At 39.2% G+C, this 26,072-nt stretch overlaps 1 protein-coding gene across 4 annotated transcripts in view; it reads left to right on the forward strand.

The window, feature by feature from the left end:
- Nucleotides 1-26,072, forward strand: part of RUFY1 (RUN and FYVE domain containing 1) — an 86,875-nt gene that overhangs the window by 21,412 nt on the left and 39,391 nt on the right. For 2 of the 4 annotated variants that reach the window (XR_002786613.2, XM_003404700.4), the window contains exons 6-10: nt 12,039-12,100; nt 14,270-14,335; nt 22,157-22,226; nt 24,661-24,762; nt 25,889-26,005. Coding sequence is in view for 3 of the 4 variants with exons in the window: in XM_003404700.4 (XP_003404748.1) it covers nt 12,039-12,100; nt 14,270-14,335; nt 22,157-22,226; nt 24,661-24,762; nt 25,889-26,005 (417 nt within the window). In the remaining variant the exon portion in view is untranslated. The remainder of the gene's footprint in view (nt 1-12,038; nt 12,101-14,269; nt 14,336-22,156; nt 22,227-24,660; nt 24,763-25,888; nt 26,006-26,072) is intronic. The other 2 variants (XM_064279269.1, XM_064279268.1) reach the window with 2 other exon arrangements.

Raw genomic sequence — 26,072 nt, forward strand, 5'->3', positions numbered from 1 at the left:
TTTCATGTCCATTTTGCCAGCTTCCAACCCCCTCTACCCTCTCATCTCCCCTCCAGGCAGGAGATGCCAACATAGTCTCAAGTGTCCACCTGATCCAAGAAGCCCACTCCTCACCAGCATCCCTTTCCAACCCATTGTCCGGTCTAATCCCTGGGGTTGGCTTTGGGAATGGTTCCTGTCAGTGTCATTTATTAAATACACTATTTTTCTGCTAATTTGAAATTCTACCTTTTTCGTGTATAAAATATCCATAGTAACATAGTAAACCTAGCTTTATTTCCGAACTCTCTATGGGGTCCTTGGATCTCTTTATTTCTGGGCCAGTAGCACCTTCTTCTAATCACTACAGCTGCATAGTATGTTTTACAGTCGGGTAGTTCAACCCTGCCTATTTTGTTATACTTCTTTTTCAGATATTTCTCTCCTATCTGTTCTTCCAGATAAACTTGAACATCATTTTGTCAAGTTCCAAAATAAAAATTCCGTTGGGATTTTTGTTAAGTAATAGATGTCATTCAGTAAAGATGATACTATTGTTGTTAGTTGCCATTGAATTGGCTCCGACTCGTGGGAACCCCATGTAGAACAGAACAAAATGCTGCCTGGCGCCACACCATTCTCAGGGTCACTGTCGTGCTTAAGTCCATTGTTGCCTTCTACCTAGGAGCTTCGTTTTCCAGCACTATATCCGATAATATTCTGTTGTGATCCATGGGGTTTTCGTTGGCTGATTTTCAGGAGTAGATCATCAGGCCTTTCTTCTTAGTCTGTCTTAGTGTGGAAACTTTACTGAAACCTGTCACCATGATGACCCTGTTGGCATTTGAAATACTGATTGCATAGTTTCTAGCATCATAGCAACATGCAAGCCACCACAGTATGACAGACTGACAGATGAGTGGTGGAAAGATGAGAAGAGTGCATATCTATTCCTGTCTTCAACGGTAGTGCCTTTAGTATGTTACCGTAAAGTATATTTGCTGTTGATGTCTAATGGATCCTCTTTCTTATGTTTAGGAAGTACTGCTGGCAAAAGTTGTATGATGTATTTATAACAAAAAAAAAAAGAGTAGCAGCTGAGGCTGGTTATGTACAGTCAAACGCCTCGTGGGATTTGGTTCCTTGGTTTGGAGGTTTAGGGTCATGGTTTTGTACGACATCCCAGTTAACTGGCCTAATAAAGTGTTCAGGGCTTCTGTTCTACCTAGTTCATTATGTAGTGCTGGGGTCTTAAAAGCTTGCAAGAGGCCATCCAAGGCACAACAATTGGTCTCTTTGCCTGGAGTGACAGAGGAAGAAGGAGAGTCAGGAATAGGAGGAGAAAATGGAATGTTTGGCCCATAGCCTCCATGAACAACTGCTCCCTTTGCCATGAGACCAGAAGAACTAGATGATGCCCACTGACCATTACTGAACATTTTGATCAAAGGTTCTATAGACAAATCCTGATCAAAGGGGGAAAATGCAGAACAGAATTGCATATTTTCATGGACTCCAGACTTTCTGGAGCTGTGGAGGCTGGATGAACCCCTGAAACTATTGCCCTGTGATAACCTTTAAGCATTAAACCAAAAACATCCCCTAAATTCTTCTTAAAACCAAACAATAGTTTAGCTTAACTAGTAAAAAATGTCTGCCTTGAGCATTGTGCTCTTTTAACATCTATCAATATGAATCGAATTGACAACTCAAAAGATTAGATAGGAACCTTAGGGGGCAATGAGATTATGTTAATAGGGGAGGAACAACTCAGAAAAAGGATGAGAATGGTTGTATAACTGAAAGAATGTTATCAGTGTCGCTGAATTACATATGTAGAGCTGTTGAATTGTTGTCTGTTATGCTGTGTGTGTTTGAACCACAAAAAAATAATTTTTTAAGAAAAATGAATGTTGAAGTTATCAAATAAACCTTTTTTGGCATCTCTTGATAAAGCAGAGGTCCCCAGGCTGCAGAAAATTCCATTGCCTCAAGCAGCTTGCTCAGCCTGCCCTGCAACTTTGCATTAGAACCCTAGTTCCTTTGCCTGCCCCATAAAAATCCTGGCAGTGCATGAAGTCATATGTAAACCCCATTGCGCCTGCGTAATATTATTAAAAATATAGCTGATATAAGTTGCATGAACTCCCTACTTGTAAACCCCTTAAAAATAACCTTTCACCTTGTCCTAGGGAAGCAGTCTTTGCGACAACAGCTCTGACTGACTCCTTTCCTTGCATAACAAAATAAAGGTACCTTTCCGTTCTCCCACCTCAGTCTCTTGTTTATTGGCCAGTAGGAGTCATGCCGGGCAGAATCTGGGGTTTCCATCCAGCAACATTAAGATGTCATGTCTGTTTTTAACCCATAAACATAATTGAATTAACTTATGCGTTTCCTATTACTATATTATCCCTACATTCCTAAAATAATTGTGTATTGTTCTCTTAAATGTATTCCTAGATTTAATATGTTTATGGTTTGTTTGGAATTTTTGTCTCTGTGTTTATAAGGGAAACTGTTCGAAATTTTTCCCCCATACTATCTTTGTCATTTTTCAGCATCAGGATTGTATAAGCGTCATAAAATAAACTGAAAAAATGTTCTTCCTTTTCTTGTTTTCTATAACAGCTTATTAACAGAGGAATTATTTTTCCCTTTAAGATTTGCTAGAATTTCAGGAGATTGGTGGGATGCAGACCCCAAACTCTCATAAAAGACCAGACTTAATGGTCTGACTGAGACTAGAGGAATCCCGGCGGTCATGGTCCCCACACCTTCTGTTGGCCCAGGACAGGATACATTCCCGAAGACAACTCATCAGACATAGAAGGGACTGGACAATGGGTTGGAGAGAGATGCTAATGAAGAGTGAGCTACTTGTATCAGGTGGACACTTGAGACTGTGTTGGCATCTCCTGTCTGGAGGGGAGATAGGAGGGGAGAGAGGGTTAGAAACTGACAAAATTGTCACGAAAGGAGAGACTGGAAGGGCTGACTCATTAAGGGGAGAGTAAGTGGGAGTATGGAGTAAGGTATATACAAGCTTATATGTGACAGACTGACTTGATTTGTAAACGTTCACTTAAAGCTCAATAAAAATTATTTAAAAAAAAAAAAGATTTGCTAGAATTTACTGGCATTACCACTTCAGTCTTTAATGCCTTTTTTGGGCGTAGTTCAATCTATTGGTTTCCTACATTGTACGTCAGCTTTTTAGTTGTTTATATTTTTTCTAGAAATCATCCATTCACATCAAGCAAGAGTTGTATAAAAGTATTCTCTTAAATTTTTTTATATCTCTATTCTCATTTGTAATATTGATCATACTTGATAGAGATTTATCTACTTTGTTGAACTTTGGAGTACCAGCTCTTGGTTTTATTTATCAATTCTGCTTTGGTGAGAAGGCTTTATTTGCTTTCTGATTCATTGATTTCTACTTTTGGTCTTAATCATTCTTTTGTTGTTGGGTTTTTTCCCAGGGGAATATATCTTTACAATTTAATTTCTTTTTTTTACAAAACAAATACATGCGCATTGAAAAAATTAAGCAATACAGAAGTGTATAGAGTAAAAAGTGACATTCTACAACTCCCCTGTCCCCCGGCCCCCAGTCCCACTCTCTTACCCAAAGGTAATGATAAAGATTTTAGGGAAAATCTTTCTAAAGCCTTTTCTACTTTTTCTATGCATTTATGTATATGTAGGTTTTATTTTAAACTAAATATGTTCTGGTTTTCTATTGCTAATCAGATTAGTCACTTAACAACATTGTGTCTTTTACGATTCTGGGGCTGGACTGGGCTCAGCTAGGAGGTTTTTGTTCGAGGGCTCATGTGATTATAGTCAGATGGTGACTGGGGCTGGAATCCTCTGAAGGCTTGCTCTCATGTGAGTCAGCCAACAACAGGGGCTTCTCAGGCACCTCTGTCTTCATGAGGCCTCTCTATCTGGTCTCTCCAGCATGGTGGCTTCAGAGTAGCTGGACTTCTTAAACAGAAGCTCAGAACTTCAAAGACCTATGCCCTAAGAGCCAGGTGGAAGGTGTGTTACCTTTTTTATTTTGATGTGTAGGATTGTTAGTTTCCATTGTGGTTACCTTAGTATTTTACTATTTTTCTAAGGTTAAACCAATCTTTTAGTTCTTGATATCGCCTTGACTTCCTTTCTTTTTTGTTTTAATGTTATCATCTTTTACGTATTGACATCTCTCTTTCCCTATTTTTGGTGCTTTAGCTTTGATTTGTTTTTGTGACTTCCCTATCTAGGTTGATGTCTGGTTCTTCTGTCCTGTGTTCTCGTCTTGGGTTGTTATCTGACGTTACTGATCTTCTAACCAGAGGACTCCCTTTAGTATTTCTTGTAATTTTGGTTTGGTTTTTACAAATTGCCTTAACTTCTGTTTATCTGGAAATGTCCTAATTTTGCAAGCATATTTAAGAGACTGTTTTGCTGGATATATAATTCTTGACTGGCAGTTTTTTTTTTTTCTTCAAGGCTTTGTACATGTCATCCCGTTGCCTTCTTGCCTGCATGGTTTCTGCTGAGTGGTCCCAGCTTAGTCTTATTGACTCTCCTTTGTAGGTGACTTTTTGTTTATCCCTAGCCACTCTTAAAACGCTGTCTTTATCTTTTGTTTTGGCAAGTTTGATTATGATATGTCTTGGTGAGTTTCTTTTGGGATCTACCTTGTGTGGGGTTTGATGAGCATCTTAGATAGATATTTTCTCATGTTTCATGATATTAGGAAAGTTTTTTGTGATCAAATCTCCAACAATTCTCTCTGTATTTTCCGTTATCCCCCCCGCCCCCGCCCCGTTCTGTTACTCCAGTCACTCGTAGGTTATTCCTCTTGGTAAAACCAAAAACTAAACCCACTGCCATTGAGTCGATTCCAACTGATAGTGACCCTATAGGACAGAGTAGAACTGCCCCCATAGAGGCTCCAAGGAGCACCTAGTGGATTTGAACTGCTGACCTTTTGGTTAGCAGCCGTAGCACTTAACCACTGTGCCACCAGGCTTTCCATTCCTCTTGATAGAGTCCCACATAATTCTTAAGGTTTCTTCATTTTTTAAACTCTTTTATCTGATTTTTCCTCAAATAAGTTGCGTCAAGTGCTCTATCTTCAGCCTCACTAATTCTGACTTCCATTGCCTAAATTCTGCTCCTATAACTTCCTATTGAGTTGTCTAATTCTGAAATTTTATTGTTAATCTTTTAGATTTCTGTTTACTGCCTCTGTATGGATTCTTGCAACCTGTTAAATTTGTCATTATGCTTTTCTCTAATCTTCTTAAGTTCCTCTGTTGCTTTGTCTGTGTATTCCTTGGCTTGTTCTGTGTTTTGCCTGATTTTCTTCCTAATCTCTTGAAGAGTTCTGTATATTAATCTTTTGTATTCTACCTGTGGTAATTCCAGGAAGTTCTCTTCATACAGAAGATTTCTTAATTCTTTGTTTTGGGAGTGTGCTGAAGTCTTCATGTCTGCCTCTTTATGTGATTTGATATTGACCATTTTCTCTGAGCCATCAATAAGTTATTATGTTTATTTATTTTATGTTTGCTTACTGTGTCCCAGCTTCTTGTATTGTTTTGTGTTGATATGCCCACATAGGCTAGTCATGTGAGCTACTTTATTGATGTCTTTGAAGCTCTAACATCCTGTCACCAGGTGGTTAGAGCTGTTACTAGGTATGTGAGCCCAGGAGCCTGTTTACTTTTCTTGTGTGGATTCGGCTCAGCTCTCCAGGTCGTTGATCACCAAGTATGTGGTCCAGGCTCTCATCTACAGTCCTGTATAGGGGTGACTGGAGTAGGGAGTTACGTGCTGAGCAAGGTAGGGGGCTGACGGCTGCACCTGAGTGCCTGGGTGGAAGGCGTGTCCAAGTTCCCTAGAGCACAGTAGGTGGGTGGGTTTTACAGCCGAACTTTGGGCACCAAATGCTGTTGGCTGTAAGGACTGGGAGGTACCACGTATTCTCAGACCCCTATCATGGGTGGCTAGGTGGAATGTGTGGATCCACAAGTCCTCAGGCCCCTGATGTGGGTAGGTGAGGACCCTGCTTAATGGGCAGGGTGGTGTGAAATATCACACATCTGCCATACCCGTTAGCTGTTGCAGTTGCAAATAGACTTCAGGTATATACCCTGTTGTACTGTGCTAATGAGGGCCTAGGCAATTGAAATGGGCCCACACAAGTCTAGGCAGGGGTGAAAGACATTCAGAGTCTATGGACCCCTTATGCCTGTGCCTAGGCAAAGGGACTGTGCCTGGCCTGAATTCCCAGCTTAGAGGAGCTAGCAGATTATTTTTTCTTGTTTGTTAATTTGTTCCCTCTCCAAAGCCAAGAGAATGGCTTGGGGTGTATGACAGATCCCACCTCCAGCCCAGGGCATAGCATTAGCTAAAGCTGAACCGGGAAGGTGCAGAGTGGGGAGGGGCGGATGAATGGGAAAGAGGTACTTCGTAGAGGGGGAAGAGTTTTTGATCCCACGTGGTAGGTTAGACACTTTCACAGATTTCAGCGCCTCTTCTCTCTTTCTTTTTTTCTCTCTGGTTCCAGAGGCTTGAGCAGAGTCTCTGCCGCTCAGTTTCTCCTGGTGTAGAAAACACATCCCGAGAGCTACTGCTCGCCTCAGCCCGGGTGTGCCGGCCGATCCAGCCTGCAGGGCAACAGCCAGCAAAGTCTCACTGCTTCTGAACTATCTCTTCCTCCCGCTATTACTCAGTTCACTCCTCAACTTTGTCTTTGATGCTCAGGGCTCCTAGATTGTCATACATAATTGATTCACTTGTTTTTTCGGGTCTTGTTGTAAGAGGGACCACAGGAAGCGTCTGAGTACTCCACCGTCTTGGCCCTGCCTCTGTATTGCCTTTTTTAATTAACCTAGTCTCAGAAATCATACAGCATCATTTCCACTGCATTCTATTCATCAAGACAGGTACAAAGGCTGGGGAGGTTCACGGGTTGGGAATATAGATTTCCTTTGGCAGGAGGTGTGTCAAAGAATTTGCAGACATGTTTTAAAGCCATCACAGATTGTTGAACTGCTGTATGTTTTGTTGTATGTATTTTTACCACAAAAAAAAATCACAGATAGATTTGGTTTTTAACCTAAGTGGGGTTCTTAACACTGTATGTATTATTTTTGTTGTTGTTGCTCCTGTTTTTCCACATCCTCAAAACACTTAATATTATCAGACTTTTAAATTTGTGTCAGTTATATGGGCGTGAAATGCCATTTAATGTTGTTTTATTTTGCATTTTTCTAATTACTAGTGCGGTTGAACATATTTCCATAGGTTTTGTTGTTGTTTGCCATTGAGTCAATTTTTGACTCATAGTGACCCCGTGTGACAGAGTAGAACTGCCTCATAGGGTTTTCTAGGCTGTAATCTTTATGGGAACGATCACCAGGTCTTTCTCCTTTGGAGCCAATAGGTGGGTTCTAACTGCCAACCTTTTGGTTAGCATCCAAGCACTTAACCATTGTGCCACCAGGGTTCTTTTTCATAGGTTTAGTGACCATTAAGTTTTCTGCTATTGGTAATTTCCTGTTAATATTTTTTGCCCATTTTTTTTAGAGTTGTTTGTATTTTTCTTATTGATATTGAGTTCTTTATTAATTCTGAATAGTCATATTTTATAAGTTGTATGCATTATACAGAAAACCCTGGTGGTGTAGTGGTTAAGCCCTACAGCTGCTAACCAAAGGGCTGGCAGTTCGAATCTGCCAGGTGTTCCCTGGAAGCTCTATGGGGCAGTTCTATTCTGTCCCATAGGGTCACTATGAGTCAGAATCAACTTGACGGCACTGGGTTTGGTTTGGTTTTGGTTATGCATTGTACATATCTTCTTCCAGTTTGTGGCTTGTCTTTCTACTGTTTGTGTCTTTTACTGAATAGACATTTTACATTTTAATGTGGTGAATTTATCTACTTTCTCCTTTATGGTTTGTGTTTTTTGTGATTTGGTTAAGGAGTCCTTCCTTAATCTGAGTTAATAATGCTATTCCCCTGTTTTCTTATAAAAGTTTAAAATTTTGCTTTTCACATTTAGAATTTTAGCTCACTTAGGATATATATTTGTTTATGTGGATAACCAGTTTTCCCAGTATCATTTATTATATAGTTTTCGTTTCCTCACTGATACGTAGTGTTATCTCTATTATATATCAAGACTCTGTTTATGTGTGGGTCTGTGTCAGGGCTCATTATACTGTGATCTGTTTGTCTATCCCTGTACAACATCACATTGTCATAATTATAATAGCTTTATAATAAGACTTGATAGCTCGTAGGCAAAGTCACCCGCCTTGTTTTTCTTCTTTAAGATTTTCCTGGTTATTTTTGGTTATTTGCTTTTCTGTATGAATTTTAAAAATTAGCTTATCAAGTACACAAAAACAGTTGAGATTTTGGTTGAACGTCCATTGAATATATAGATTAATCTGGAGAATTGACATCTTTGTGATATTGAATGTTTACATTCATGACCGTAGTATATCTTCCCATTACTTACTGTTGTGTGCTGTCGAGTTGATTCCAACTCATAGCAATCCTATATGTCAGAGAAGAACTGCCCCACTGGGTTCCTAGGCTGTAATCTTTACAGGAGCAGATCGCTGGTCTCTTCTCCCACAGAGCCACTGGTAGTTTTGAACCACGGACCTTTCAGTTAGTAGCTGAGCGCTTAACCATTGTGCCACTGGGGCTCATTTCCCATTACTTAGATCTCTTTTTTTTTTTTGGCATTTCAAATCATAGGTAACATTGAAGCAGAAATAGAAAGGTATAATCTTAATGAGAAAAATTCAAATGTTGGTAGCTGAAATTTCTAGCACACAGTTTTTAAAGCAGTTATTAATATATTGTTAGAAGAACAGTAATGTGTATTTCTGTGAGAATATATTATAATAATTAGTTTCATTTAATTATAGAAAATAAATTTTCTTCCTATTTGTACTTCAGAGACAGATATGACTTAGGTCTCCTTTTATGCTTTTTTAAACAATGTTTTATGAGTTTATAAAGATCTTGCATACACTCTCAGATTTATGTCTAAGAACCTTATAATTTCAGTTTATATTATAAATGGGCAGTAGGGTCACTATGAGTCAGAACCGACTCAGCAGCAGCTAACAACAACAATAATTATAAATGGTACATTTTTAAATTATGTTTTCTCATGTCTATTGCTGTCGTTCACTTTCTAACCCATTGTAATCAGGCTTTTACCTTTCTATTCTACTAAAATTGCTCTCACTAGTAGCTCCCAACTAACAGACAAATCAAGTGGACACTTATATGGCATTTGATAGTCTGAAGCACTCCTTTGTTCTTTTTTTTTTTTTTTTGCCTTGATGGCAACAGGGTTTTTTTTATTATCATCATTATTGTTATAATCTCTATTTTCTTTTTTTTTTACTCATATCTTTTTTTTATTAACTTTTATTGAGCTCCAAGTGAACGTTTACAAATCAAGTCAGACTGTCACATATAAGTTTATATCACCTTACTCCGTCCTCCCACTTGCTCTCCCCCTAATGAGTCAGCCCTTCCAGTCTCTCCTTTCGTGACAATTTTGCCAGCTTCCAACTCTCTCTATCCTCCCTCCTTTGTTCTTAAAATAATTGTTTACTCCACTGTCTCCATGAAACCACATTTCTGGTTTTCCTTTCTATAACCTAGCCACAGAAATCATCAAGCTCTTATTCCATTTCTTTTTTTTGTTTTTATCAGTCTACTTTATAGGCTGTAGTTTCCTTTCTTTCTAAATACTTGTTTCCCAGGGTTCTGTTCTCGACTCTCTTTTTCCTGACTACCCATCTGTGCAGTGAATTCATGTAAAACTCCAGCGTGTCCCTTCACTGAGCTCCAGTTCATAGATCCAATCACCTACCGGAATCTCTGCTTGGATGTACCATTGTTTTTGTTAGTTGCTGTTGAGTTGAGTCTGACTCATGGTGACCCCATGTGTACAGAGTAGAGCTGCTCCATACGGTTTTCAAGGCTGTGACCTTTCGGAAGCAGATTGCCAGGCCTGTCTTTCAAGGTGCCTCCGAGTAGGTCTGAACCTCCAACCTTTTGGCTAGCAGTCAAGCACTTGATCATTTGCACCATCCAGGGACTCTCATAGACATCATAGTAGGTATGAAGTGGTTTCATTGTGGTTTTGATAAGTATTTTCTAATAGCTAATGATGTTGAGCTTGCATGTCATCCTTTGACTTAAAATTTTATCCTGGAGCTTTTTTTTCATATTATTACACATAAATCCACTGCATTCTTTGTTATGGTTGCATAGGGTTCCATGACAGGGCTATAACGTTATTCTAAACAGTTCACTATTGATTGTACCTAATTCTTCTATATTTCAAGTAAGAATGGTTTCACTTACTCTCTCTGGAGTGGATGACAGCAAACTAGGACCCTCACTCACTCTCTCTAAAGTACTTTCTTTCTCTCTTTTTTTGGTGAAAAAATATATATATAGCAAAACATACATGCGCCCATTCAACAGTTTCTACATGTACAATTCAGTGACATTGATTACATTCTTCACATAGTGTCATCATCCTCACTATCTGTACCCAAATTATTTTATCCCATTAACTTAGACTTATGCCCCCTAAAAGTCTCATCTGTGCTTTAGAGTTACTGTTGTCAATTTGATCTCATACAGACAATTCTTTAAAAGAGCATAATGCTCAAGGTAAGTATTTTTTATTAATTGAGCTAAACTATTATTTGGTTCAGGGGATAGCTTTGGTTCAAGATTTAAGGATTATCTCAGGGCAATAGATTCAGAAGCTCCTCTTATCTCAATGGGTCCAGTAAATCTGGACTCCATAGAAATTTGAAATTCTGTTCCACATATTCCCTCTTTTGATCACAGTCCATCTATTGAGTCCTTGATCAAAACATTAAATAATGGTAGCTGAGCACCATGGCTCATGGTCTCGTCGCAAAGGAGGCAATAGTTCATGGAGGCAATTAGGTCTGTAGCCCAGTTCCTTTTCCGATTCCTAGGTCCTCTTCCTCCACTGCTCCAGGCAAATAGAGACCAATTATCTTGGATGGCTGCTTGCAAGCTTTTAAGACCCTAGGCTCTACACACTGAACTAGAAGGTAGAACCAAAAAAACCAAAAATCAAACCCATTGCTGTCGAGTCAATTCCAGCTCATAGTGATCCTATAGGACAGAGAAGAACTACCCCATAGGGCTTCCCCGGAGCGCCTGGTGGATTCGAACTGCCGACTTTTGGTTAGCAGCCATAGCTCTAAGGTAGAGTAGAAACTCTAAAACATTAGGCCAATTGGCTGGATTGTCCCATGAAACCATTACCTTAAACCATCAAACCAAGCAAGCTAATTCCATGAGGTATTTGGTCTGGTTGTACCTAAGTAGTGTCAACAGCTGCACCCTTTTGTTGTTACTGCTGTAAAATTATATATAACACATTTGCCATTTTGCCCTTTTTCTGATATACTGCTTAGTGATAACAGTTAACATTAGTCAAGTTGTGTAATCATTGCGTAATGTGCTTTTATGTCTTGACAAAGCCCTCGCTATTTAGTTGTGGAAGGGATCTTGGTCCTTACTAGTTCCCAGCCGTGGTATAGAATTTTCCCAGGAATACTGATGAGACCATTTCACCAAAATTTTGAGGAAAGGAGGAGTCAGAAGTGTCAATTAAGGTCACCACTTTAATCCTAGAGATCCAGGTCTCCTTTTTTATTATTATTATTTTGTACCCATACGACTTACTGGCCTTTGTAAATGTGATTATTAAATAAGTAACAAAACTAAGCTGAAATAGGTGGTAACGTTTTAGAATATTCCCTTAAATTCTAATTTGTAATAAGTTTCCTTATTATTTTTCTTATGGTTTGCGTGTTTGATGGCTGCTTTATAGAGCTGATTAGTCTGACTAAACTGTTTCTAGGAAAGAGACCAGAATGTAAATACCCTGAATTTTAAAGATTGTGTAGGTTGGGGAAAATGAAAAATGTTACTTTTTTATTTAAACTTGTGTATTTTATCTTGGTCAGGTTGGAGTGATCGATTTTTCCCTCTACCTTAAGGACGTGCAGGATCTCGATGGTGGCAAAGAGTAAGTGCTGTGCTATACACTTGTTCACATACTTCATGAAGTTCTGGCAAAGAATGCTATTTTATTTTTGCTTCATTTGAGATTTAGTTTTCATTTAGTTATTTTTAATTGCAGTGCTAATACATGAATGATTCTCATTGTTTAAGAAATTTAGCTGTATGGAATAATAGAGAATATACGTGAAACTTCCCCATTCATACCACCGGCTGATTCCCATGTTAGTCCCCCTCCTCTCCTTGGAGGACACTACTCTTACATCTCCTTCCAAATCTTTTTTTAATGCCTTACAGGCCTATATTTGTTGGTATATTTTGCTTTATGGTTTGAATATAAATGGGGAGGTACTGTATAAATTGCCCTTTGACTTGCTTTTTGGTCATAATGTGTCTCTGATGTCTTTCCATACCATGGGTAGCTCTCCCTCATCCTTTTTAGTAACAGCATTCTTTTAAAAGAAGTTCTTCTGGAAGAAAAAGAAGTTAAAGAATTGTGGGTATACTGTGTTATAATATTTATGTTATAATAAGAAATGATATGCATATGTATTTCTACTTTAGGCTTTTGTGGGCATGGAACACTTGTAAAGTGACACTGATAACAGACCCTGGTAATAGTGGTTGCCTGTGGGAAGGGCATGGCAGGCACGGTAGGGAGTTTTCACTGTAAACTCTTTGGTCATGTTTGAATATTTTACCATGTGCCTCTCTTACCTGTCTTTCCAAGTGTCTTCCTTGACAAGGACCTCCACAGTCTCGGTGCCTGACAGTACCCTACCTAGGAAGGGACCAGCAGGAACCCCACTGATTCTTTATGCACCCTGAGTACAAGGGTTAACCCACTGGGAATATAAAATCTAGTCTTAATGGCAAAAAAAACTAGAAATAAAATTAATATCCTCCAATAAGACAATAACTGAATGAATTATGGAACATCCATAATATTCCACATTATAGTATATTATGCAGACATAAAAAAGAATATATTTAAGCTCCTAGACTTGGAGGGATTTGCACAAGGTATTATTTAATGAGAAAAGTATGGTGATGAGAAGTATATATGATATCTAATTTTCATAAACAAAAAAATCCCTAATATATACACCTACTCCTCACTTATCAACCATCTTGCTATCCAACATTTCGCATTTACAGCAATAGTAAAAAATCTACTATCCAACTATTTTGTACATTTAATAACCTGTATCAGGCAGCAACAACACCAAGGTGCAAGGCAAGAATAACACTGGCTGTGATGGTTAAGGTTATGTGTCAACTTGGCTGGGCCATGATCCTCAGTGGTTTGGCAGTTATGTAATGATGTGATTTTGCAGTTAGTAATGATGTAGTCATCCTCCATTTTGTGACCTGATGTGATCAACCTCCATTTTTGCATAATGCCAATTTTGCATAATGACCTGGTCTTTGGAACCTAACCATGTTGATAAGTGAGGAGTGGGTATATTTTATCTTCTAACTGTATATACTATATCTATGTCTTCACACACGTAGACATTATTATATCATATAGAAGGATACTCAAAAGGTTGTTAATATGGGTTACCTGGGAGAGCTATGAAAAGGGCAGGATGGAGGAAAGCAGGTAAAAAAATGACTGCGCTCAAAAGCAAATCCAGTACATATAGCTGGAGCCTGTAGAATGATCCCCTGTGTATACTTATGTGTTTGTATGTATACAAAGAAATTAGGGGATGGAAAGCCTAACTTTAAATATTAACCGAGACTTCTCTGGCCTTTAGAACTGATAAGCTTGTATTTCAAAAAGTCTCATCGTCTCCTTTCCCGAGTCAGCTTTATTTCAATGTAATAAGAATCACTTTCTCTGCTACATCCAGAGAGCTTTTTGCATCTGGTGGGTTGGTGCTTCCACCTTGCTCATGGAGAGCTGTCTTTCCTCATCCCAAATGCCCAGCCTGTCTTCAGAAAGGGAGGGCATCTGCAGGGAGCCTGAGGCCCTGGCTGTTGCCTCTGCAGCCGGCTGTGCTCTGTCTTCAATCTGGGACCAGGCAGGTATTACTGAACTCTGACTGCCTCTTGGTTTTCTGAAGACATTGGTATTTCTACAAGGTGATTGGAAGTTTGGGGAGCAGTTAGAATGTGTTAACCATGAATTTAAAAAAGTGGCTCCTTTTTTATGCTCTTTTTAAAAAAGGCATGAAAGAATTACTGATGTCCTTGATCAAAAGAATTATGTGGAAGAACTCAACCGGCACTTAAGGTAGGACTCACACCTTTTTTCCAGTGTTACATAATCCTTATCCTATAAATTTTTCATGTAATTTGAGTTGTCATAAATTTATAACAATTGTCATTCATAATGTACTTTTTTCCATAACAAGAAAAAAGTTATCATTGAAGCAATGTACATGTGCACAGACTGGAGAAGTATGATTTCTTACTGATAAATGGCTTTTGGAAATTCTTTGGGTTTTTGTTTTGTTTGGTTTTGCACAGTTTTACAATTTCAAGGGGTAAATATATTAAAGCTTGGATCTCCACTCCCCACCCCACAGCCATGTAATTGAAAATCACTGCCATGGGAATCACTGCTACTGATGGGAATGTGATATATCCCTTTGGTAGGTTGTTGCAGGAAAAATGGATTGAAAACCACTGGGGTAAAGGTTCCAGAACAATTTTATTCCAGGCATCTTTATTTTCAATTTTTATTTTAATTGGAAACCTGCTAATGTGTTTCATGGAACACTAGTCTTTGAAGATGTTGGTGAGGATTCGGGGAGATTCTTAGTCTAATGTGTTTGGGAAACACATTATTCTCTCTCTGCACCCCTTTTAAAGCATGTATGTTGCACGTTAGCAGTACTCCACAGAAAAGCCTCTGCTCCAGAGCCCACACACACAGGTGAAGGAGCTGCATGTTCCTCAGAGTACGCTTAGGGAAAAGATTCTCTGAGTTTCTTCCTTAAGTGTAGTGTTGGCTGCTGTTTTGAGAGAGAGATTTTTTACCTAGTTCTAGTTTATTGAAAATGTTTATAAGGACTAGATGTTGAATGAAATGCCTTTTATCACCTGTGAAGGTAATCATGACTTTATCCCTTAATCTGTTGATATGATGGCTGTTATATTAGTAGACTTCTTTACACTGAACCATTCCTCTGTCGCGGGAATAACCTCTATTTGATCCTAGTTTTAGTAATTTAATCATTCTTGTAATGTGTAAGCTGACTTAAACTGTTCTTTGTCATGGTATCAGGGTTATGCAGCTTTGCAAAGTGAATTAAAAAGCTTTGCCTTATTTCTGTGCCTGGGTATAGCTTCTAGTTCTCTCTGAAAACTTGAAACTGTCTGGCCCAAAGCCTTTATGGAACTAACATTTTCCTAGTTTTCCAGTTTTTTCTTACCTGGTGGTCCATCTAGGTTTTCTACTTCTTGAGGATAAGTCATTTTTGGTAATTTATTTTTAGATTTTATTGATATTTTCTAAATTATGCAGTTGTTTAGTATAGAGTTGAAAATTATGTACTCTTAAAACTCTTAATTCCCTCCATATTTTTTATTTTATTGCTGGTCTTAGGGTTTTCTAGAAAAACAGAACCAGTGAGATATATGTATACATAGAGAGAGATTTACTTCAAAAGATTGGTTCACATGATTGTGATGGGCTAGCAAGTCCAAAATCATAGGTCAGGCAGCAGGCTAGAGACTACTACACTTATATTTGTTTGTTTTTTAATTTTTATTGTGCTTTAAGTGAAAGTTTACAAATCAAGTCTCATATAAAAATTTATATACACCTTACTATATACTCCTAGTTGCGCTGCTCCTAATGAGACAGCACAGTCCTTCTCTCTACCCTGTATTTCCGTGTCCGTTCAACAAGCTTCTGTCCCCCTCTGCCTTCTCATCTCCCCTCCAGACAGGAGCTGCCCACATAGTCTCATGTGTCTACTTGAGCCAAGAAGCTCACTCCTCACCAGTATCATTTTCTCCCTTGTACTCCAGACCAATCCCTGTCTGAAGAGTTGGCTTTGGGAATGGTTCCTGTCTTGGGCTAACAGAAGGTCTGGGGACCATGACCTCCAGGGTCCTTCTACTCAGTCAGACCATTAAGTCTGGGCTTTTTATGAGAATTTGAGTCTGCATCCCAATGCTCTACTGCTCCTTCAGGTATTCTCTGTTGTGTTCCCTGTCAGGGCAGTCATCGGTTGTAGCTGGGAACCATCTAGTTCTTCTTGTCTCAGGCTAATGTAGGCTCTGATTTATGTAGCCCTTTCTGTCTCTTAGGCTCATAGTTACCTTGTGCCTTTGGTGTTCTTCATTCTCCTTTCCTCCAGGTGGGTTGAGACCAATTGATGCATCTTAGATGGCCACTTGCCAGCGTTTAAGACCCCAGATGCCACTCTCCAAAGTGGGATGCAGAACGTTTTCTTAATAGATTTTATTATGCCAGTTGACCTTCATGTCTCCTGAAACCTTAGTCGCTAAACCCCTATCCCTGCTACATGGGCCTTCAGAGCATTCAGTTTATTCAGGAAATTTCTTTGCTTTTGGTTTAGCCCAGTTGTGCTGACCTCTCCTGTATTGCGTGTTGTCTTTCCCTTCACCTAAAATAGTTCTTGTCTACTATCTAATTCGTGAATACTCCTCTCTCTCCCTCCCCACTCTCATAACCATCAAAGAATATTTTCTTCTCTGTTTAAACTATTCCTTGAGTTCTTATAACAGTGGTCTCATACAATATTTGTCTTTTTGCAACTGACTAATTTCACTCAGCATAATACCTTCCAGATTCCTCCATGTTATGAAATGTTTTACAGATTCATCATTGTTCTTTATTAATACATAGTATTCCATTGTGTGAGTATACCATAATTTACTTATCCACTCATCCATTGATGGGCAGTTTGGTTGCATCATGTGCTGCCATGAGTATGGGTGTGCATATGTCTGTTTGTTTAAAGGCTCTTATTTCTCTAGGATATATTCCAAGGAGTGAGATTGCTGGATCATATGGTACTTCTATTTCTAGCTTTTTAAGAAAGCGCCAAATCGATTTCCAAAGTGGCTGTACCATTTTACATTCCCACCAGCAGTGTATAAATGTTCCAGTCTCTCCACAACCTCTCCAACATTTATTATTTTGTGTTTTTTGGATTCATGCCAGCCTTGTTTGTGTGAGATGGAATCTCATTGTGGTTTTAATTTGCACTTCTCTAATGGCTAATGATCGTGAACATTTCCTCCTATATCTGTTAGCTATCTGAATGTCTTCTTTAGTGAAGTGCCTGTTCATATCCTTTGCCCATTTTTTAATTGGGTTATTTGTCTTTTTGTTGTTGAGTTTTTGCAGTATCATGCAGATTTCAGAGATCAGACAGTGATCGGAAGTGTCATAGCTAAAAATATTTTCCTGATCTATAGGTAATCTTTTTACTCTGTTGATGAAGTCTTTGGATGAGCATAGGTATTTGATTTTTAGGAGCTCCCAGTTATCTAGTTTCTGTTCTGGTGTTTGTGCGTTGTTAGTAATGTTTTATATACTGTTTATGCCCAGTATTAGGGCTCCTAGCATTGTCCCTATTTTTTCTTCCATGATCTTTATTTATCATTTTAGATTTTATATTTAGGCCTTTGATCCATTTGGAGTTAGTTTTTGTGCAGGGTGTGAGGTATGGGTCTTCTTTTTTTGCTGGTGAATATCCCAGTTATGCCAGCATCATTTCTTAAAGAGACTGTCTTTTCCCCATTTAACTGACTTTGGGCCTTTGTCAAATATCAGCTGCTCATATGTGGATGGATTTATGTCTGGAGTCTCAATTCTATTCCATTGGTCTATGTATCTGTTTTTGTACGAGTACCAGGCTGTTTTGACTACCGTGGCGGTATAATAGGTTCTAAAATCAGGTAGTGTGAGACCTCCCACTTTGTTCTTCTTCTTCAGAAATGCTTTACTTATCCTGGGACTCTTTCCCTTTCATATGAAGTTGGTGATTTATTTCTCCATTTTATTAAAAAAGGTCTTATTCATTGTTGTTGATTTTGTTTTTGCTGAGTCTTTATTTTTTTCATGTATTATGATGATTAGGATTGTTAGTCTCCTTTGTGGTTACCTTAATATTTACCCCTATTTTTCTAAGTTTAAACCTAACTTTCATTTCTTTATATCGCCTTGACATACTCTCCATATGAAAGACCTATGACTACATTTCTTAGTCCCTCTTTATTTTTTTAAGGTTGTCTTCTTTCTTTTAATGTTGTATTCACCATTTCCCTCTTTTTTAAGCATTTTTTTAATCTCGATTTACTTTTGTGATTTCCCTAGCTGGGTTGACATCTAGTTGGTCTGTCTTGTGTTCTAGTCTTGGGTTGATATCCGATATCCAGAAAACTCTCTAGTATTTTTGTAGTTTTGATTTGGTTTTTACAAATTCTCTAAACTTCTGTTTATCTGGAAATGTCCTAATTTCACCTTCATGTTTGAGAGACAGTTTTGCTGGATACATGATTCTTGGCTGGCAATTTTTTTCCTTCAGTGCTTTATATAAGTCATCCCATTACGTTCTTGCCTGTGTAGTTTCTGCAGAGTAGCCTGAGCTTTTTATTGACTCTCCTTTGTAGGTGACTCTTCGTTAATCCCTAGCCGCTCTTAAAATTGTGGCAAGTTTGATTATGTCTTGGTGACTTTCTTTTGAGATCTACCTTGTATGGAGTTCAGTGAGCATCTGGGATAGATATCTTCTCATCTTTCAGGGTATCAGGGAAGTTTTTTGCCAACAAATCTTCTAGTCTGTTTTTTTGTTATCCCTCCTTGTTTTGGTACTCCAATCACTCGTAGATTGTTTCTCTTGATAGAGTCCCACATGATTCTTAGGGTTTCTTCATTTTTTTTTAATTCTTTTATCTGAATTTTCTTCAAATATATAGGTGCCAAGTGTTTCAGCTTCAATCTTATTTACTCTGCCTTCCACTTCCTCAGCTCTGCTCCTCTGACTTTCTAATAAGTTGTTTACTTCTGTAATTTTATTGTTAATCATCTGAATTTCTGATTGCTGTCTCTCTATGGATTCTTGCAGCTTATTAAATTTTTCATTATGTTCTTGAATAACCTTTTTAATTTCTTCAACTGCTTTATCTGTGTGTTCCTTGGCTCATTCTGCATTTTGCATGATCTTCTTCCTGATCTCTTGAAGAGTTCTGTATATTAATCTTTTGTATTCTGCATCTGGTAATGCCAGGAATATTCCTTCATCTGGAAGATTCCTTGATTCTTTGTTTTGAGAGCTTGTTGAAGCACTCATGGTCTGCTTCTTTATGCGATTTGATATTGACTGTTGTCTCTGAGCTATCTATAAGTTACTGTATTGGTTTATTTTATGTTTGCTTACTGTATCATAGATTCTTGCATTGTTTTGTTTTGATATGCCCAGATAGGCTGCTTGAATGGGCTAGCTTGATTATTTTCACCTTTGAAGCTGTAACGTCGTGTCACCAGATGGCTAGAGCCATTACCAGGTATATGAGCCTAGGAATTCATTCACTTTTCTTGAATGGATTCAGCTCAGGTGTCCAGATAGTTGGTCAAGTGTGTGGTACAGGCTCTGTCCTACAGTCTTAGAGGGGCAGGGGCGATTGGTGTAAGTACAGGTATCTGGTTGCAGCAGGGGGTCACACTCTGAACAAGGCAGAGGGATGACAACCGTCTCCCGAGTGTCTGTGAGCAAAGTGCGTCCTTGTTCCCTGAGCTCACAGGTGAGTGGGTTCTGCAACCAGACCATGGGCACCCAGTGCCTTTGGTTGTAAGGACTGGGAGGTACCACTTATCCTTAGACCCCTGTCACAGGTGGCTAGGTGACATAGGTGGAGCCACCAGTCCTTAGGCCCCTGATGTGGGTAGGTGAGGACCCTGTTTAATAGGCAAAGCATTGTCAAACATCAAAAACTCGCCTCTCCACTGCACAGCTAAAACAGTTGCTATCTGCCAACAAGGGCCTATTCTTCTGAAATGGGCCCGCACAGGTACATGCAGGGTTGAAAGGAATTCAAAGTCTATGGACCATTTGTGCCTGGACAGGAGCTGCTTCTGTCCTGAGCTCCCCAGTTTAGTGGAGCTGGCAGATTATCTTTTCCTCCAGTTGTTAATTTATTCCTTTTCCAAGGCCGGGACAGTGGCTCAGGACGTGCAGCAGGACCTATCTCAGGCCCAGGGAAATTGACAGCTGCTGAAGCCGGCTTGGGGCCTGGGGATGCGGTAAAATAAATGCAAGTACTTAGCTTTTGCCGAGAGCACTGTTCTTCTCTAGTTCCAGAGGTGTGAGTAGGCTGTGCGGCTCGCTGTCTCTCCCTGAGGAAACAGCATCCGGAACGCTACCGCCAGCCCCACTGCAGTTGTTCCAGGGAGTTGTGCCAGAGGGTTCCCAGAGATTCAGGTCTAGCAACTCCTCGCCACTTCTGAACTGTCTCTCCCTCCCCCTGCCACTCAGTCTGTTTTCTAACTTTGCCTTTGATGTTCAAGGCTCCTAGCTTGTCATATATATAATCATTTCACCTGTCTTTTTTGGGTCTTTGTTACAAGAGGGATCGCTGGAAGCCTCTGACTACTCCACCGTCTTGGCCTCGCCTCCGAGACTCCTGCAATTGTATGTCCTTAGATTCATAGGTCAGGTGACAGGTAGAGTGCAGAGGTGAGAGAGAAAGTAAGTTCTGCTATAATATGTATATGTAGTCTGAAGGCAGACCACACCCCAAGAAAAGCCCCCGTCAGCTGATTGATTGATTACATTAGATGAGAAGTGATTACATTATATTCTATTACATTATGGAACAGCAGCTAGTCTAGTGTTTGGCCAAACTGCTGGGAACCATAGCCTAGCCAAGTTGACACATAAAATTAACCATCCCAGACTGGATTATAAGACAGAAGATGATACTGGTGAGGAGTGAGCTTCTTGACTCAAGCAGACACATGAGACTATGCGGGTAGCTCCCGTCTGGAGGTGAGATGAGAGGGCAGAGGGATACAGGAGCTGGTTGAATGGATACGGGGAATACGGAGTGGAGAGGAGGAGTATGCTGTCTCATTAGAGGGAGAGCAGCTAGGAGTACGTAGCAAGGTGTGTATAGGTTTTTGTATGAGAGACTGACTTGATTTGTAAATGTTCACTTAAAAAACAATAAATAAATATTTTTTTTAATTAACCATCCCATTCTTCTTCGTGTTTTTGTATTTTTATTTTCCTTGCCACTCAACTCCTAAACCTTGATTCATTAGCCTTTTCAGGTTTGTTTCTTTGTCTTCCGCTTCACCAGCAAAAGGGACCTGTGTTTGGCACTATGGCCTGTTGCTTAAAAGTAATAGTTTCTGGAGTCAGACCACCTGGGCTCAAATTCTGGCTCCCTTCATAAATGTATCACCTTGAGAGAGTTCTTTAATATGTAAAGTTTTGGTCTCCTCATCTATTAAATAAGTAACCACCTACCTCAGAGAATTGGGGCGAGGATTAAATGAGTCAGTGGAGTTAAGGTGCTCAGAGCCAATAGGGCCTGGCATGTAATCCAAAAACAGTATTGGTATTGCAGTGGTAATGATTATTATTGTTTATGAGGTCCACTGTCCCCCTATTTTCTGACTCATTACATTAGCTTTCTACATGTTTTTCAGCATAAAAGTAGTGTATATTCCTTAATGAAAATTTGAAAAATAGAGAAAGGTATAAAAAAGATTTAAAAATCACTTTTGACCCTAAATACCTTGCTAGGAATATTACTTTAGATATATTACTGCCAATACATTTTGGTTCCCATCATCTTTTGTGCTGGGGAAAAAAATTTTTTTTCTTTCCAATTGGTTAAAAAAGAAATGGGTAGCATGTTGTAGGGGTAAAACTTAATGAAAAATGTGTGTGTATATATTATATACCTTTTTTTTTTTTTTTTTTAGAATTCTCATCTCCACTGAGTTAATTGGAAGACCTTTGACTTTCCATTTCACACAGGAAATCTAGAAATTTCTGTTCTCAGTTGCTTACAGGTTGGGAAAACAGTCAGCTCTTATATGTTCACGTTTACTTATTTTCTACAGTTGTACTGTTGGGGATCTTCAGGCCAAGATAGATGGCTTGGAAAAGACAAATTCAAAGCTCCAAGAAGAGGTTTGTTCTAATTTATGGAAATTCTTAAACAAAACAATTTAGCCAGGGTTAAGAGAAATGGCATAGTTGGTATATCTGACTACAGTTTATTGCTGCTAGGAACGGGAGTTGCTAACTTCAGGTTGAATGCACATGGACAGTCATGCTCAACACTTTGTATCCTCAGAATGTCCCTGTTCTGCGCTGTCCAGGGCCCCAGTGAGACACTACAACTGACTGTGAGCCAATTCTACATGACTTTGGTTTTATCGGTTGAAAGTAGTCCGATAGAAGAAAACTCCTCCTTGGAAAATCCCAGCTTCTGTTGTGAAATTGCTTCCTGTTTTTCACCTTTTCTGTGAAGTAGTTTGTCTCCCCACTGTCCCAGAAGGCACTGACTGTTGAGAGGTGTAAATACCCTAGCCCACTCCCTCTATCTTTGCCTCTCGGCAGAGGAAGCAAAACCACTCACTCTCTCCACAGCACGGTCTTTCTTTTCTTTCTCATTAGGAAGAAAGAATGAAAGAACAGAAAGGAGGGCTGAGGCTGAGGAAGAAAGCTTACTGCCAGTTGCCCCGCAGCCTCCTTTGGACACATTGTGTCTCCCATTAGCAGAAGAGGGGTTGCCCAGCCTTTCTGAGCCTTTCACAGGTAGCAGTCCCTGTCTGCTCAGGCTTCCCCTACCCAAGACTCAGAAGGAATAAGGGCTCTCATGCGCTTGAGCATGAACACCTCACTGTTGTAGGGTCACGTTATAGCCACACCTTTATAATGAAGGACTTCTGTGTAAGGCTGCTCTCTCCTAAGGGACCTGCACTGCAAGGCTTTCAGGAAAGGAGCTCAGATGTATGTGAATAGAAGGAAATTCAAAGCGAGCACTGAACTTAGAGGACTGGGCTTCACCTTGGGTGGGTAGGTAGGCCTTTGAGCCTCAGTTTAGGTAGATATTGGGTGATAATGCATACTTTATAATAGTGTTGTGAATATTAAAGGAGATAAATATCTAAATGTGCCTAATATACCACTTGGCCTGTGGAGGCACTCAAGAGATGTTGGTTAATTTTAGAACAAGCAGATCTCTTTGTTCTCCCAGAGGAGGTGGCATGCTTTGAGTTAAGGCCTAATTTAGCCTTTTTTTTTACTCTCATGAAAATATACACAGCATATCATACAATTCAACGTAATTTAGCTTTTGAAACTAAACAATCAGTATTTTTTTCTTTAGAAGCAAATGATTATAATAGAAAATGTGCTTTACTTCTCTTCAGGGCATTCTCTCTGTCTTCAGAGTGGGATGGGAATCGGCTTACTGCTTTTGTCTGCTGCATCCTTTTTAGTAACTAAGGCCTCCCTTTAAAAGGGGCCCTTGACTTTTCTTATTGGAGCAAGCAGTTACGTTTAGGAAACTCAGTCCTGGGTTCTGGGTATGAGTGAAGAGTGAGTCTGGGGTGTCTTCAGGCACTGCTGGCAAAAAGGAGGAGAGGAGTTAATGCTTCAAGGTTCCCCCATCTGCGAGTGATGCCAAGAGCATACCCAGGAAGTGCCAAGGACAAATACCTTGCTTCTTTCTCTTCTCTCTCCACACTGTGTTCTGAGGCTAGAATGGGGGTGGGGTAGGGGCAGCCGGTTGGTATATTTGCTCACCTCCCCTGCCTCTTGGGATGTCATCTCCTGAGACATCCTGAAGGCATCCTGCTTCTGTGCACTGTTCCCTAAACTACAGAACTCACTCACAGGAGGATGAGATATCCTCTAGGGCACGGCTTTAGTGGCTTGTTTTTCATTCCTCCCCAAAGCTGTTTAATTTTTCCTAGAGAGATAAAATGGAGTTCTGCTCATTGGCTAGAAAAACTGAAAAGAATGAAGAATCAGAAAAAATGCTCACAATTCCGACAGCTACTTTTATTATTTATTATATACTGTCCCCAAATTTTCTTAAGCATTTTAACATAGTTGATTTTTTTTAGATTTCAGAGCATGCCATATAAGCTGCTTCTTTTCTGTCAATATTATATCATAAGTATTTTTTCAAGTTATTAAAAGCTTTTGTAAACATTTCAATAACTCCATATTTCTGTTTTGTGCTTCCACTGTAATTTAACCATTTTTGTAACATTGGACATTCAGCCTGTTTCTCATTTTGGGGTCCCTAAATCTTTGCCCACATTGAGCAGTATGCTATCTTTTTTGTAGAAGAGGAGAAAGTCTGAGAAAAGAGGTGGCTAGCAGCAGGGGCAGGAGAGAGATTTTAATATTTTTAAAGTATTTTTTAATACATTCTTATGTCTTTTGAAGTTCGAACCATGTGAATTTATTAGCTATTCAAAACAGGAAATTAAAAATATCAAGTCAGTGAAAGTACATGGAAAATTGTGAAGATGCCAAATAAATGTGAGTTTTTATTGGAGCAATAAGATTAATTTTGATATTAAACGTAGAATTCTTTCTTACTCAGCTTTCAGCTGCAGCAGGCCGGATTTGTTCACTTCAAGAAGAACAGCACCAATTGAGAGAACAAAATGAATTAATTCGTGAAAGAAGTGAGAAGAGTGTAGAGGTGAGAAATTGACCTGAGAATTGGGCAGCATATTTCTCACTCACACGTAACTATTTGGTCTCATAGTTCTCAGTTTACTAATGACCCAGGCCTCATATGTGCACACATACCTCGTTTGATGTTACTAAATGCCTCCTGCCACTGTGCTCTCCCTCACTCTGGGTATTTTCACACGAAGCTCCTGTTTATTGTTCAGTCTCCGCTCACATACCCTGTCTTCTCTGATGCTGTTCTGGTGCCCACATGTGGGCCAAGGCCCTCCTTCTCCCACTTCCCCATAGCTTTTTGTACATTCCTTCACTACAGCAATCTGTTTATTGTTTTGTATAATTACCTAATGACAAGGATAGAGGCCATATCTGATTCATCTCTAAATCCACCCAGTGCTGAAAACATGCTCAGTAATACTGAATGATTGATTAAAAAGGGCTTTTCTTGATAAGCACTTGTGTTCTGTTTTAAAGAAAATTAAGTATAAATTGTTTTTGAATGAATGGATCAATAAAAGTGGTCTCTCCATACACTGGAATATTATGCAGCCATAAGGAGAAATTAAGTTCTGATACATGCTGTGACATGGACGAACCTTAAGAACATGCTGAGTCAAATAAGTCAGACACAAAAGGACAAATGTTGTATGATCCCACTTATATGAAATATCTAGAATAAGCAAATGCATAGAGACCAAAATTAATTAGTGGTTAGCAGGAGCAGGTGGGAGGAAGAAAGAGGGAGTTACTGCTTAAAGTGCACTGACTTTCCATTGAGGGTGAGGGGAGAATTTGGAAATGAATAGTGGTGATGGCTCCACAACCTAGTGACAGTCACTAAATTATACATGTGAAAATGGTTGAAATGGCATGTATTTTGTTATATATTTTTTAAAACACAGTAAAAAATATATGTATAAATTGTTTTATGAACCTAACTTTTCTTTCCAAAAATTCATTTGCTCTCATCCTTTTATCTTTAAGTTCTAATACCTTTAAATTTTTAATCTTTCTTCATCATGCTTAAAAAATAGAAATTATCCTACATTTAAAAAAATTCTATTTCAGAATATGGTGATTAGTTAGTTTACTTTCCGTAAGCAAGCCATCCCTCTCAGTGTTCTTGCTTGATATAGATAACAAAACAGGATACAAAAGTTGAACTGGAGACTTACAAGCAAACACGGCAAGGTCTGGATGAGATGTATAGTGACGTGTGGAAGCAGTTAAAAGAGGAAAAGAGAGTCCGATCGGTGAGTGGGTGAGACGGGTTGTCTTTAGAAAGTACTCTTCAATAGCCCTCTAATTCTGTCAGCAGTT

Source organism: Loxodonta africana, chromosome 2 (assembly GCF_030014295.1).
Source record: "Loxodonta africana isolate mLoxAfr1 chromosome 2, mLoxAfr1.hap2, whole genome shotgun sequence".
Classification (NCBI taxonomy): Eukaryota; Metazoa; Chordata; class Mammalia; order Proboscidea; family Elephantidae; genus Loxodonta; species Loxodonta africana.